General features: G+C 42.1%; 1 protein-coding gene across 7 annotated transcripts in view; it reads left to right on the plus strand.

Annotated features, from left to right (window-relative positions):
- Positions 1-14,443, plus strand: part of mib1 (MIB E3 ubiquitin protein ligase 1) — a 298,565-nt gene that overhangs the window by 239,490 nt on the left and 44,632 nt on the right. For 4 of the 7 annotated variants that reach the window (XR_015079035.1, XR_015079034.1, XM_085993275.1 and 1 more), the window contains exons 16-19: positions 5,898-6,079; positions 7,272-7,464; positions 8,163-8,241; positions 13,651-13,764. Coding sequence is in view for 4 of the 7 variants with exons in the window: in XM_085993275.1 (XP_085849401.1) it covers positions 5,898-6,079; positions 7,272-7,464; positions 8,163-8,241; positions 13,651-13,764 (568 nt within the window). In the remaining 3 variants the exon portion in view is untranslated. The remainder of the gene's footprint in view (positions 1-5,897; positions 6,080-7,271; positions 7,465-8,162; positions 8,242-13,650; positions 13,765-14,443) is intronic. The other 3 variants (XR_015079036.1, XM_085993273.1, XM_085993274.1) reach the window with 2 other exon arrangements.

Genomic DNA, 14,443 nt, shown 5'->3' on the forward strand with positions numbered 1-14,443 from the left:
CTCTTCATACATTGTTCCTGCCATCCCAGGTATCAGTCTGGGTCTGCTTCTGGGAAAGGTGGGACTTGTACAAGTCGGACGGTTTACACCTGAACCAGAGGGGAACCAATATCCTTGCGGGGAGGTTTGCTAGCACTGCTGGGGGGGGTTTAAACTAACTTGGCAGGGGGATGGGGTACAGAGTGGAGCTATAGTAGGGGGTGATTTACAGCCAAATACAGAGGAAAAAACAAGTCAGCTGGGAAGGCAGAGCAAATATGTGAAGGCAAAAGGGAATATGGCAGGGCTGGAAGGCATTTATTTTAATGCAAGGAGTCTTGCAAATAAGGTGGATGAACTGAAGTTGTTGTTGAACACATGGGAGTACGATATTGTTGCTATCACGGAGACATGGTTGAGGGAGGGTCAGGACTGGCAGCTCAATATTCCGGGGTATAGAATCTTCAGGCGAGACAGAGGGGGGTGTAAAAGGGGAGGGGGTGTTGCAATATTAATTAAGGAGTCAATTACTGCTGTAAGGAGGGATGATATATTAGCGGGTTCCTCTAATGAGGCCTTATGGGTAGAACTTAAAAACAAAAAGGGGGCAAGCACTTTGCTGGGAGTGTACTATAGGCCCCCAAACAGTCAGGGGGAGATAGAGGAACAGATATGTAGGCAAATCTCAGAAGTGTGAAAATAATAGGGTAATAATAGTGGGGGATTTCAACTTCCCCAATATAAATTGGGATAGTCAGAGTGTGAAAGGCTTAGAGGGTGCAGAATTCTTAAAGTGCATCCAGGAGAGCTTTTTGAGCCAACATGTAGAAAGTCCTACAAGAGAGGGGGTGGTACTGGACCTAATTCTGGGGAATGTAGCCGGGCAAGTGGTGGAAGTATCAGTAGGAGAGCATTTTGGTGACAGTGACCATAATTCGGTGAGATTTAAGGTGGTCATGGAAAAAGACAAAGACGGCCCGGAAATAAGGGTTCTAAATTGGGGGAAGGCCGATTTTAATATGATAAGGCAGGATCTGGCCAAAGTGGACTGGGAGCAGCTACTTATAGGAAAATCCACATCAAAACAGTGGGAGACTTTCAGAAGGGAAATAGAGAGAGTACAACGCCAACATGTTCCTGTAAAGGTCAAGGGTGGGACCAACAAGCAAAGGGAACCTTGGATGACAAGGGATATACAAAAATGCATTAGAAATAAAAGGGGGGCTTTTGGCAGTTACAAAAGACTAAAGACGGAAGAAGCCCTAGAGGAGTATAAAAAGTGCAGGGGCATACTTAAAAAAGAAATTAGGAGGGCGAGGAGGGGCCATGAAATAACACTGGCGAGCAAAATAAAGGAAAATCCTAAGATGTTTTATAAGTATATTAAGGGCAAGAGGATAACCAGGGAAAGGGTAGGGCCCATTAGGGACCAAGTGGCAATCTGTGTGTAGAGCCAGATGATGTAGGCGGGGTTTTAAATGAATTTTTTGCATCTGTGTTCACTGGAGAAAGACGATGCAGACATAGAAATCGGGCAAGGGGACTGTGACATACTTGAACATATTAGCATCGAGAGGGAGGAGGTGCTAGCGGTTTTAGCAGGCCAAAAAGTGGATAAATCCCCAGGCCCGGACGAGATGTATCCCAGGCTGCTGTGGGAGGCAAAGGAGGAGATTGCAGGGGCTCTGACACAAATTTTCAGAACCTCTCTGGCCACAGGGGATGTACCAGAGGACTGGAGAACAGCTAACGTAGTACCATTATGCAAGAAGGGTAGCAGGGATAAACCAGGGAATTACAGGCCAGTGAGCCTAACATCTGTGGTAGGGAAATTATTGGAAAAAATTCTGAGGGACAAAATTAGTCTCCACTTGGAGAGGCAAGGATTAATCGGGGATAGTCAGCATGGCTTTGTCAAGGGTAAATCATGTCTGACAAATCTGATTGAATTTTTCGAGGGGGTGACTAGGGGGGGTGGATGAGGGAAATGCTGTGGATGTGGTTTACATGGACTTCAGTAAAGCTTTTGACAAAGTCCCGCATAGGAGACTGGTCAAGAAGGTAAGAGCCCATGGGATCCAGGGTGCCTTGGCGCGTTGGATCCTAAACTGGCTGAGTGGCAGGAGGCAGAGGGTGATGGTCGAAGGTTGCTTTTGTGACTGGAAGCCTGTGTCCAGTGGGGTACCTCAGGGATCGGTGCTGGGTCCCTTGTTGTTTGTGATCTACATAAATGATTTGGATGAGAATGTAAAAGGTATGATCAGTAAGTTCGCAGATGACACGAAAATTGGTGGGGTGGTAAATTGCGAGGAGGAAAGCCTCAGGCTACAGGATGATATAAACGGGTTGGTCAGATGGGCGGAAAAGTGGCAAATGGAATTTAACCCTGAAAAGTGCGAGGTGATGCATTTTGGACGGACAAATAAGGCAAGGGAGTACACAATGAGTGGTAGGACCCTAGGAAGTACAGAGGGTCAGAGGGACCTTGGTGTACATGTACATAGATCCCTGAAGGCAGCGGAACAGGTAGATAAGGTGGTTAAAAAGGCATATGGGATACTTGCCTTCATTAGCCGAGGCATAGAATATAAGAGCAGGGAGGTTATGATGGAGCTGTACAAAACGCTGGTGAGGCCACAGCTGGAGTACTGTGTGCAGTTCTGGTCGCCTCACTATAGGAAGGATGTGATTGCTTTGGAGAGGGTGCAGAGAAGATTCACCAGGATGTTACCTGGGATGGAGCGCCTCAGCTATGAAGAAAGACTAAACAGGCTGGGGTTGTTTTCCTTGGAGCAAAGAAGGCTGAGGGGGGACCTGATTGAGGTGTACAAAATGATGAGGGGCATAGATAGGGCAGACAAAGAGGAACTTTTCCCCTTAGTAGGGGGGTCAATAACAAGGGGGCATAGATTCAGGGTAAGGGGCAGGAGATTTAGAGGGGATTTGAGGAGGAACTTTTTCACCCAGAGGGTGGTTGGAATGTGGAACTCAATGCCTAAAAGGGTGGTAGAGGCAGGAACCCTCACAACATTCAAGAAGCATTTGGATGAGCACTTGAAATGCCATTTGCATACAAGGCTATGGACCAAATGCTGGAAAATGGGATTAGACTGGACAGGGATGGATGGGCGGCGCAGACACGATGGGCCGAAGGGCCTCTTTCTGTGCTGTAAAACTCTATGACTCTATGATCTATGAATCTTCGCTGCACTCTCTCCATGGCAAGAACATCCTTCCTCAGATAAGGTGACCAAAACTGCACACAATACTCAAGGTGTGGTCTCACCAAGGCCCTGTACAACTGCAGCAACACATCCTTGTTCCTGTACTCGAACCCTCTCGCTACGAAGGCCAACATACCATTTGCCGCCTTAACTGCCTGCTGCACCTGCATGCTTACCTTGGGCAGATGCATGGCAGATGCAGTATAATCACCCAACCTGTCCAAATCATACTGGAGTTTCTCGGCATCCTCCTCACAGCACACACGCCCACCCAGCTTTGTGTCATCTGCAAACTTGGAGATATTACATCTAGTTCCCTCATCTAGATCATTTATATATATATTGTGAATAGCTGGGGTCCTAGCACCGATCCCTGTGGTACCCCACTAGTCACTGCCTGCCACTCAGAAAAAGACCCGTTTATTCCAACTCTTTGCTTCCTGTCTGCCAACCAGTTCTCTATCCAAGTCAGTACCTTACACCCAATTCCATGTGCTTTAACTTTGCACGCTAATCTTTTATGCGGGACCTTATCGAAAGCCTTCTGAAAATCCAAATACACCACATTCACTGGTTCTCCCTTATCTACTCTACCAGTTACATCCTCAAAAAATTCCAGTAGATTAGTCAAGCATGATTTACCTTTTGTAAATCCATATTGACTTTGTCTGATCCTGTCACTGTTTTCCAAGTGCTCTGCTATTACATCTTTTATAATGGACTCTAGCATTTTCCCCACTACCAATGTCAGACTTACTGGTCTATAATTCCCCGTTTTCTCTCTACCACCTTTTTTAAATGGTGGGGTTACATTAGCTATCCTCCAATCCATGGGTACTGTTCCAGAGGCTATAGAATTTTGGAAGATGACCAGCAATGCATCTACTATTTCTAGGGCCACTTCCTTAAGTACCTTAGGATGTAGATTATCAGGCCCTGGGGATTTATCAGCCTTCAATCCCGTCAATTTCCCTACAAATACTGATTTCATTCAGTTCCTCCCTCTCATTAGACCCTATGTTCCCCGACATCTCTAGGAGGTTATTTGTGTCCTCCTTTGTGAAGACAGAACCAAAGATGTTGCCAGAACTGGAGAATTTTAGCTATGAGGAAAGATTGGACAGGCTGGTGTTTTCTTCTTTGGAACAGAGGGGGCTGGGGGAGATTTAATTCAGGCGTATAAAATTATGAGGGGCCTAGATAGAGTGGACAGGAAGGACCTATTTCCCTTAGCAGAGAGGTTAATAACCAGAGGGCATAAATTTAAAGTAATTGGTAAAGGATTAGAGAGAAATTGAGGAGAAATGTTTTCACCCAGAGGGTGCTGGGGGTCTGGAAGGCACTGCCTGAAAGGTAGAGACAGAAACCCTCGTCGTATTTAAAAAGTATTTGGATATACACTTGAGGTGCCATAACTTGCAAGGCTACAAATCAAGAGCTGGAAAGTGGGATTAGGCTGGATACCTCTTTTTCGGCCGGCACAGGCACGTTGGGCCGAATGGCCACTTTCTGTGCTGTGAATTTCTATGATTCTATGATTTCTTCACTACTGAATACACACCAATTTATCCAAGTTTGTTCCTGTGTTACGGTGCAAAGCATTATCATATTAATCTTAGAAAAGCTTAATATTGAAAACCCCTATCACACCACCTGGAGTTATTGTAGGTACATATGAACATTTTTATAATGGCATTTTCAATACCACCAAGTTTATATAGGAAGTTTGCAATGCATTTTGAAATGAAATTTTGTGACATGTCTACTGTTTTAATGTACAATAGATGTTTTATGCAATGCTTTGTGCATAAGGCTGCTAGTTTCTTTGTCTCTGCTATTCTTCCTGTAGTATGTCTTTTAAAGTTACCTTATTTATTAACAAGAGTTGGCCCTAGTTAAAGCCCAGTATTTCCTTTTGAAGGAAAGACATTTTGGTGGGATCATCTTTTTTAACTAACACGATGAAGGATACAATTTTGGTAATCTACTCAGTGGACAAGCTGCTTTTGTTCTTTTTAACCGGATGTAATATTGGCAAGGTTTTTGTGAGGCAATTTCAAGTTCCTAAAAGTATATTAAAGCATTTTTCCCCACAGAGATAGGAATAGTAATATGAATAGCTTTACATTGCAGATGATCTTATTCGAGTTGGGTATACAAATCATACTGAAATGCTCTTCTAGCATCTTTCAGTAATGAACGATCTTAGTTTACAATTACTTGGGTGGTGAAACAGCAACACTGTTGAATATAAATGTACACTATTTCAGACAGAAATTAATTCATAGCTGAATGGACCCACATCAAATTTTTATATGCACAACTGAATTTTCTTTAAACTTAAATGGGAGGTTATGCCATATCTTGTATTTTAATTTGAGGAGATTTCCTTTAACAGGAGCCCGCAAACTTATCAAATGATAATTGGTGGGGTATAGCTGTTCAAATATAGTATGATTGTTACATTGAGTTGATTTTAAAGCTATAGGAAATTATTGTAATTTATGTGCAATGCAAGACAAAATTAGATATACAGGGTATCTGTGATTTACTCTTTAAAATAATAATCCTGCAAGTTATAAGTGGAAAGATTTATTTTATCTGCAGTTTTTTTAATAAAGTTTCCAAATATTTAGCATTTTTATTATGCTGGTATGTTTTGTGAAAACTTGTAATTTTTTCCTCCTCCTTCAGTTGCTTATGGGCCTTGGGACGCAAGGAGCAGATAAAAAGAGTGCTGCTTCTATTGCTTGCTTCTTAGCCGCAAATGGAGCAGATCTTGCTATTCGCAACAAGAAAGGACAGTCACCGCTTGACCTTTGCCCAGATCCAAACCTCTGTAAGGTCCTAGCAAAATGTCACAAAGAGAAAGTCAGGTTTGTACACCAATATTAGTTCGGCATAGTAGCAGTCACAAAATAAATTAATTTTGCCAACTTGCTATGTAGTAATTTAAAATGTTTGTGAAGCTTAGCTTTTAAAAAAAAATGAATTAACATTAACCTTTTGATAATTTTTATTGTTGGTAGTAAGGTTATAGTATGTTTAGAGAACCAGACAAGCCATTAAAAATATTGGGTGGTGGTCGGTTAAGTACTCAGTAATAAAGATAAAGACTTGTCATTGTACCAACAAATGTTGCAAGGTTGTTGCCCTTGTACAGTAATAAAATTTTATTTGTTGGGTTTTGTGGACACATCCTTATATTGCATATAATGAAACCTATAAAGGCGTCTCCTTGGCGCAAAGAATTTATGTACCTGTGTGCTCTGCCACAGAGGAGTGGTGGGATAAAGGTTTGTGCCTGTGATTCTCTGCACAACAAAGTTACAATCTTGCACAGATTATGTGGGGAAAGACTACCATTGTTTTGGAATATGCAGGTTTTTTTATTTTAAATATGTTTACTGTGCAAGCAGTGATAGTGCATTGGCATGGTGTGATAGAGCACCACTGCCTCATGCCATAACAGCACAGGATGCAGACAGCATTTCAAATGCTTTTAAGTTCCTAACACTAGTAGCGATTCCTGATCTCTCAGCCACAGTTGGTACATGCCTTGGAGAGACTATGGGAAGAAAATAGTGATTTTGTGTACATTCAGTATTTTTTTTAAAGGAGTAGGTTCAATGAGTTGATGCAGTGACTAGCTGAGCTATGCAGACCTGGAAGGTCCCAGATTTGATCTGTGGTCTGTGCTGAATTTGCTAATCTCAGCAGGCGCTAGAAGTGCTACAGGTGCCCTTGGTGCCCCTCAGTTAGAGTGGAAAATTAGCCAGCATTTCCAGTCCTGATTACTATCCTGTTGGAAGTGTGCGTGTTAAAGTTCACAAATAAATAACTACTTGGCAAAGTACCTACGGGCAAATATGGCCTGGGATACATACCCTGTCTAAGGAGAGTAGGGGTTGGGGGGAGCAAGCTTTGAAGGATTGTTGGAAAACATCTACCCTATATTTGTGTGCTTGATAAGACTTGAATTTGAGGATTTGATTTTAATATTTGATCTCGACAGGGAGCTGATACAATTATAATAGGAATGTTAAATAAATGTTTTTCTTCTTACAGTGGACAGGTGGGATCGCGTAGTCCTTCTATGATTAACAATGACACAGAGACTTTGGAAGAGTGCATGGTTTGTTCGGATATGAAACGCGACACTTTGTTTGGACCTTGTGGGCACATTGCTACTTGCTCTCTCTGTTCACCACGTGTTAAAAAATGCCTAATCTGTAAAGACCAGGTTCAGTCTCGAACAAAGGTAAAAGAAATGAGTGCAACTTTCCTGTGTGTCTGTCTTTTTCTGTCTAACCCACCTCATTTGGCTCCTGAGGGTAGTGCCCTTTTTCTCGCCACTCCTTTCTCAATTAGATCTCCCTGCACTGTCTACATTTGAGAGGGCAAGGGCTACGAAGTCCCACAAGTGCTACTCTGAAATCAACCTCGGTGGCGGGAGGGGTGGGGGATAGTACATGGGGGTGGATTGATATCTGTCCATCCTCTCCTGTACACTTACTCATGTTTGCCTTTTTTCTCTCCTCGCCCTCCCTCTACCCCAGCCCCACTCCATACTTTCTTTCCCTTGATGTGAATCAAGTTGAATTTTGGTAGTATTGAGGATGCAGGAACAATCCCTATTCTTGGTGGTTTAGCATGCTGCACAGCTTGAGTTATCTGTTGTTACTGAATCTTATCTACATTAAGTAGGTATATATACTTTTGCGCCTAATTGTGCTTTTATTTTTTTATCGCATAAGTAGTTGATGAGGTTGTTACACAAGTTAGTTAAGAACTGTCATATTTTGCCCCCTTTTCCTGATGCAAACATTAACCCGATTAAAATCTAGTAACTTTCAATCTGATTATATACTGCAAAAGTTTGAACTAATTCACAATGGGTGAACTACCAGTTAAATCTTAATTTCCAGACTAATATGAAGTGTGTTCGATTACCCACAGATTGAGGAATGCGTGGTATGTTCCGATAAGAAGGCAGCAGTGCTTTTTCAGCCTTGTGGTCACATGTGCGCCTGTGAGAGTGAGTGTAATGAGTTTAATTCACAATGCTGTGAATTGACATTTTCCAATATTTACATGTTTCTGTGAATGTAAACTAAGCAATAGCTGGAACATTCTGTCTTTTCACTGAAGTTTTAACTCGGCAAATTACTTTTTGATGTGATAATCACTATTTATGCCTAACTTACATTTAAAGCTCATCAGGTTTGATTTGCTATAATGAAGATGTGCTTTAAATGCAATTCCGTTCCAGGTTTATGTTATGTGCAGATGTTTATGCAACTATTTCAGTGCAAAGCAGCAGAATAATGTAACAAATATTCTGAGTGCATACCAACTCTTTTAAACCTAACCCGAAACCCTAACCCTAAAATACTCTCCAAACCCAAAAATAAACCGTAATCCTTGTCCTGATCCTAACCACCCCAAGTCTGGACCCAGACTCTAACCCAAAACCGTAACCCTAAAATACACCTCCGCTAATAACATGCCAACCCTAATCCTAATCCTGACTCTATCCACCCCAGACCATGTCCTGGATCCTAACCCGAAACTCTTAACGCTAAAATACCCCCTAATCCTCATCATGTACCCTGAGGACCAGGGCCAGGACCAACCTCACTACCATAACTCAAGCTAGGGGTAAGAAAAACAACCAGATATTGGCAAGAAAAACAGGACAAGCAGTAATTAAAAGCATGAGCCAAATAGAATTGGCAGACTCCAGTGCAACAGAAACTCCAGCACTTTCTGATCATATGAACACAAGAATATACCCTACCAACTACCCTTCTGCCCAGACTACCTAACCTAATTTTAACCCGAAAGGAGAAGGATAAATTCTTAAGCTTATGTTTTTTGAGAATTGTAATACCGATACCTAAATTGTCAGAAGATAGTTCATGTGGATTCCAGACCAAGTGTAGTCTTCAGGTGAAGCAAAACTGGATGTTGGGGATAATTGAACCCGACAACACAGACTAATTCAGTACCCACTTTAAAATCATATGTTTTGTCCCTATTTTTATATATTTTCATTATAAATTCCCATGTCCACATTTATAATTGGCTATGTAAACTTGTCATTGTGTAATTGCACCCTCCTGCCAGTGATGGCATTACATTAAAAATTATAGTGGTCCTGTCACCAGACATTTAAAGCTCATCAGGTTTGATTTGCTATAGTGAAGATGTGCTTTAAATGTAACTCCGTTCCAGGTTTATGTGCAGCACAAAACTGAATAATTTGGGATTTTTATGCAATTCGGGCTGTTTGATTTGCTATCTAAACTGTGGCTTCTGTGTCCTGGCAATCTTGTCCTTAAAGCCCAGCCACTCAGTCATATTTGTGTTTATTTCTTCTTCTTCACTGAATATTGTGAGCCTGGAATTTTCTTAGCTTTATTGGTGGATAAGTCCTAAAGCAGAACGCCTAGATCTGTTGGTATCAACTACTTGAGACATATGCGATTAATGGGAAGGTGGATTTAAACTTTGTGTGGCCCCCAAGGCGCCATGGTAAGTGCCCATGTGGCCCAATGCGACCAGCTTTGATTCAGCTGGTCTAAACCTTTACATTTTTGGAACCACCTTGTGCAAAAGTTGAACAAATCTGAGAATCAGTAATTCCTAGTGCTTCCGATATGTCTTCCTTTTTCTTCAACCGACGATTCCCCTCGACCGTAGTTGACATGGCCCTCGATCGTGTCCGTTCCATTTCCAGCACTTCTGCTCTCACCCCATCCCCTCCCTCCCAGAACCACGATAGAGTTCCCCTTGTCCTCACCTTTCATCCGCCAGCCTCCACATTCAACGGATCATCCTCTGCCATTTCCGCCACCTCCAGCATGATCCCACCACCAAACGCATCTTCCCCTCCCCTCCCCGTTCAGCATTCCGAAGGGACCGCCCCCTCCACAACACCCTAGTCCATTCTTCAATCACCCCAACAGTCCCTCCCCTCCCCACGGTACCTTCCCGTGCAAGCGCAGGAGATGCAACACCTGCCATTTTACCTCCTCCCTTCCCACTGTGTCCAGGGCCCCAAACACCCCTTCCAGGTGAAACAGCGATTCACTTGTTGTACTTGCAATTTAGAATACTGTATTCGCTGCTCACGATATGGTCTCCTCTACATTGTGGAGACCAAACGCAGATTGGGTGACCAATTTGCAGAACACCTCTGTTCAGTCTGTAAGGGTGACCCTGAGCTTTCAGTCGCCTGTCACTTTAATTCTTCGCTCCACTCCCTCTCTGTCCTTGGCCTCTTACACTGTTCCAACGAAGCTCAAAGTAAGCTCGAGGAACAGCGCCACCTCATTCGATTAGGCACTTTACAGCCTTCTGGACTCGACATTGAGTTCAACAATTTCAGACTATAACCTCTGCCCCTGTTTTTCCGGCAGTAGCTGTTGATGATTCTGCCATTCCCCATTTGCAACATTTAACCTCTCCTGCCTTCCACCCTATCACAGACCGTCCTTTTTGTTCTTTCCTCCCCTCCCCTCCCCCCTTTCCCTGTCTCTGCACCTGCTTAAAACCTGTTACATCTCTATCTTTTTCCAGTTCTGACGAAGGGTCACAGACCTGAAACGTTAATTCTGTTTCTCTCTCCCCGGTTGCTGCCTGACCTGCTGAGTGTTTCCAGCATTTTCTGTTATTCCTAGTACCATACCAGTTCACTTCAGTATACTTGCATGGATAGACTGGCATAGTAATCCATCTCATTTCATATATAGTAAGGTGGCCCAGACAGAATTGAATCAGCATCACCATTTCCCCAATAGACTTCCGCTAATTATCCCACGACTTATAAACTTTACTGACAACGTTCATTATAGATATGGTGTCTTCCACAGAAGTTAAAGGACTAAAACTTTTGCGGCACCATTGCACTACTGGAAGTGGAGCAGGGCAGAACTTCATGACCCCATCCCCAATCTTGGGGATGGGGCTCATTTGAATATGAGGAGCCTGTTGTGGCACAACAGGGGAGCCCACCAAACATGTCCAGAAGAATCTCTGAATGGCACCAGAAAGGAAAGCCAGAGGTTCGATCAGGCCAAAGCCTTAAGGGCTACCAAAGTCCTTTGAGTGTCTCGTGCTAATAGGTCTACTGACTAGGCCTATTGCTCAAACTGCATCTGTTACTTTAAGGTGATGTGTCTGTTCCAACATGGTACTTCAACAACATCTTCAATATTCCTAATATCTTGTCTTGCATAGTTATCAGTACTTGCCAGTTATTTTTATTTGCCTGCATTTCCCATAATTTGATTATAAAGATAGACTGAAATGCTCTGCACATTTTTCATTTTTCCCCCTTTTACTGGTTGAGCAGTACATTCCTTGAACCCATTCAAATAAAGTAAAGCTGTTTGTGGCCTCGTAACCCTTTCCATAATTCCACTATTACTTTTCATCAGCTGAATTGACACGTGCTTGTAGCTGCACGCGGTCATGGCAGTTGGGGGTTGAAATTGGTATGTGTTTTGCCCCTTTTACGGGTGTGAAAAATAGGAACAGAAGTAGGCCATTCAGCCCCTTGAGCCTGCTCTGCCATTCAATTAGATCAAGGCTGATCTGCCCCTCAACTCCATTTACTCGCCTTTAATTTAGCACTGAGTGGCCTGCACCCAGTCTGGGCTGGCATTTAGGCCTCTGGTATATTCGATGGGCCTATTTTTTAGGTCTCCCAAACATCTGTCTAAAACTGGCATTGGGCCGTTTGAATATGTTAATTAAGGGCCTAACGTCTGTTTAGGACCCCTCTGGGGAAATTTGTTTCTTATTGAACAGGAGCAGGTGCCAGGCCTGACTCGCTCTGCTGCCAACAAAAGGCTTTTAAAAAATAAATAAATAAAAAAATAACATTTAAAGTAAACTTTCCTGTGGCGCCAGGAGGAGCAGGCTCCACAGTTGTCGCAATCGCCCACCTCCACCCGTTGCCCGCTTCAGCTCTCCTATCGGGACTTAACTCTGGGTCGCTACCAATGTTCCCTGTAAGCTGCGCTTTGTTTTGCACGGCCTGTTTTTTTTTAATACATAGTTCCTTTAAATTTCTGCATTGCATAGTATATACAATGTAAAAGCTGGAGAGTGACCTGCGCGGGACCTTTCAGATTACTGCGCGTCCACGCACCTTAGCGGGAACATTGGTCGCTACCGGAGAGGCAAGTGGCCCAGCAAGCGTCGTCTTCAATGTGCAGTCTACCTGTAGATGTACGACGGGCGCAGACTGTTCATGCGTAAAATGTAATGAATCACGGTGCCCAATTTCAGACCAGCCTCAAGCCTCCAGATTGGGGATTCCGCTAATTTCCATCCCTTCACCTTTATATAAAAAAAAGTTTTTATATTCAAATTTTAACAGCAAAATATCTGCTTCAACATTTTGAACCTGTTCTAATGTACAGCTTTAGTGGGAGCTGCTTGTTTCCAGTTTAGGGCAAGTGTCTTCTGTTCCAGGATGTTACATTTTCATCTGAATCAAACAACCAGCAGAAAGATGTTCAATGCTGGATTTGAATCCAGTGGTATAAGAGCGGTGTTCCAACCAGTAGTGTTACCCAGTGCTCTGCAAATCAGTATGTAAATAGCAAGCCAGATTTGTTAATTTGTATTGCATTTAGTTTTTAAACAGAAATAGATAATTATGCAAATCAAATACATGCATACATAAATCTAGCTTTGAGTAAATTGAAATCTAATTTTCAGTCATTCTCCTTATGGTAGCCAAAAGTTTACATTTTGCATGTAGTTTTTTTTTAAATGCCCCATTATGAGCAGGTGTCAACAGTGTGATACTTCCAGACCCTGTCAATGTAACAAACATTTATTATTGATAAAATCCTTTAGAATACCATTATTATTTAATGACAGAAGCAGATAAATATGATATTTTAGAAAATGCTCGAGACACAAGTACAATATGTAATAAATTTGGGATTAATGAACATTCAACTGAATTCGATACAAGTGTAAATTCAATCAACATCACAAACAGATTATCTGGTCATTACCACATTGCTGTTTGTGGGAGCTTGCTGTGCGCAAATTGGCTGCCACGTGACTATACTTCGAAAAAGTACTTCATTGGCTGTAAAGTGCTTTGGGACGTCCGGTGGTCGTGAAAGGCGCTATATAAATGCAAGTCTGTCTTTCTTTGAATTAAGTAAGCTTAAAATTGTAAATTGTTTCATTCATTGTCGGCAACAAAAATGCCAAAATTATGAAATTTATTTATTTGTAGTAGATCAATTTAAAATATGATCCTTTGATCCATTTTATGCAATTTACTTTCCCTGTGATCAATGCCCTGCACTTTACCAAGTGCAACTAAACTTACTTTCAATAGCACAGGCATTGAGAATTGCTCTTTTGAAAAGAAGTATATGTAGTGAAATGGCTATTTTTAAAATATTCTCAGATTGTGCGAGCCTAATGAAAAAGTGTGTCCAGTGCCGGGCTGTGGTGGAGCGAAGAGTGCCTTTTATCATGTGTTGTGGTGGGAAAGGTAATGAAGATTCCAATGATGATCTTAGTGAGTGACTTCTTACCACAATCCATTTTTTATTTTCTTATGATTTTCATTGCATTTAAATCTAGATTTTGTTTCTTTCAGCCCAGTTTATACATGACTCTTAATTTGTACAATTAATCCCATTTTCACTTGTGTGGCATCCTGTGTTAATGTGCATGTGACATCAGCTTGGTTACAATGTTATCAAAACATGAAAAAATCAATCCAGTTTAGAAAAGCAAAATTACATTTTTTTGTAACAAGAATACAAGACTGGAATTGGCTTGTTTGCATACACAATATGATCCAGTGAAAGGGTTTACCAAATCTTTTTTAAAAAATAAAAAGTTTTTCTGCAGATTTGTGACTCTGATCATGCTGGGACCAGAATTCTAGCGAATCGAATAACTAGGGAGGTAGATAGGGCTTTAAACTAAATAAGGGTCGGGGGAGGATCCCAGTGGAGAGAAATCTAGAATGCTAAAAAGAAAAGACAAGGAAGCAGTGCAGGAAAGTGACTGGGGTAAGGATAACCAGATTGTCTCAGGAAGGGACAGAGCGTACAAACAAAGGAGTGCACTAACAAATAGGGTCCGGGTAAGAAAAATGGTAATAAGACAAATAAGGCCATAGTACAAAAAAAGTTAAGATGTCTAAAAATGTTAAGACAAATCTAAAGGCACTGTATCTGAATGATGCA

The sequence above is a fragment of the Somniosus microcephalus genome, chromosome 7 (assembly GCF_052327205.1).
Source record: "Somniosus microcephalus isolate GS21.2 chromosome 7, FLI_Smic_1.0, whole genome shotgun sequence".
Taxonomy (NCBI): Eukaryota; Metazoa; Chordata; class Chondrichthyes; order Squaliformes; family Somniosidae; genus Somniosus; species Somniosus microcephalus.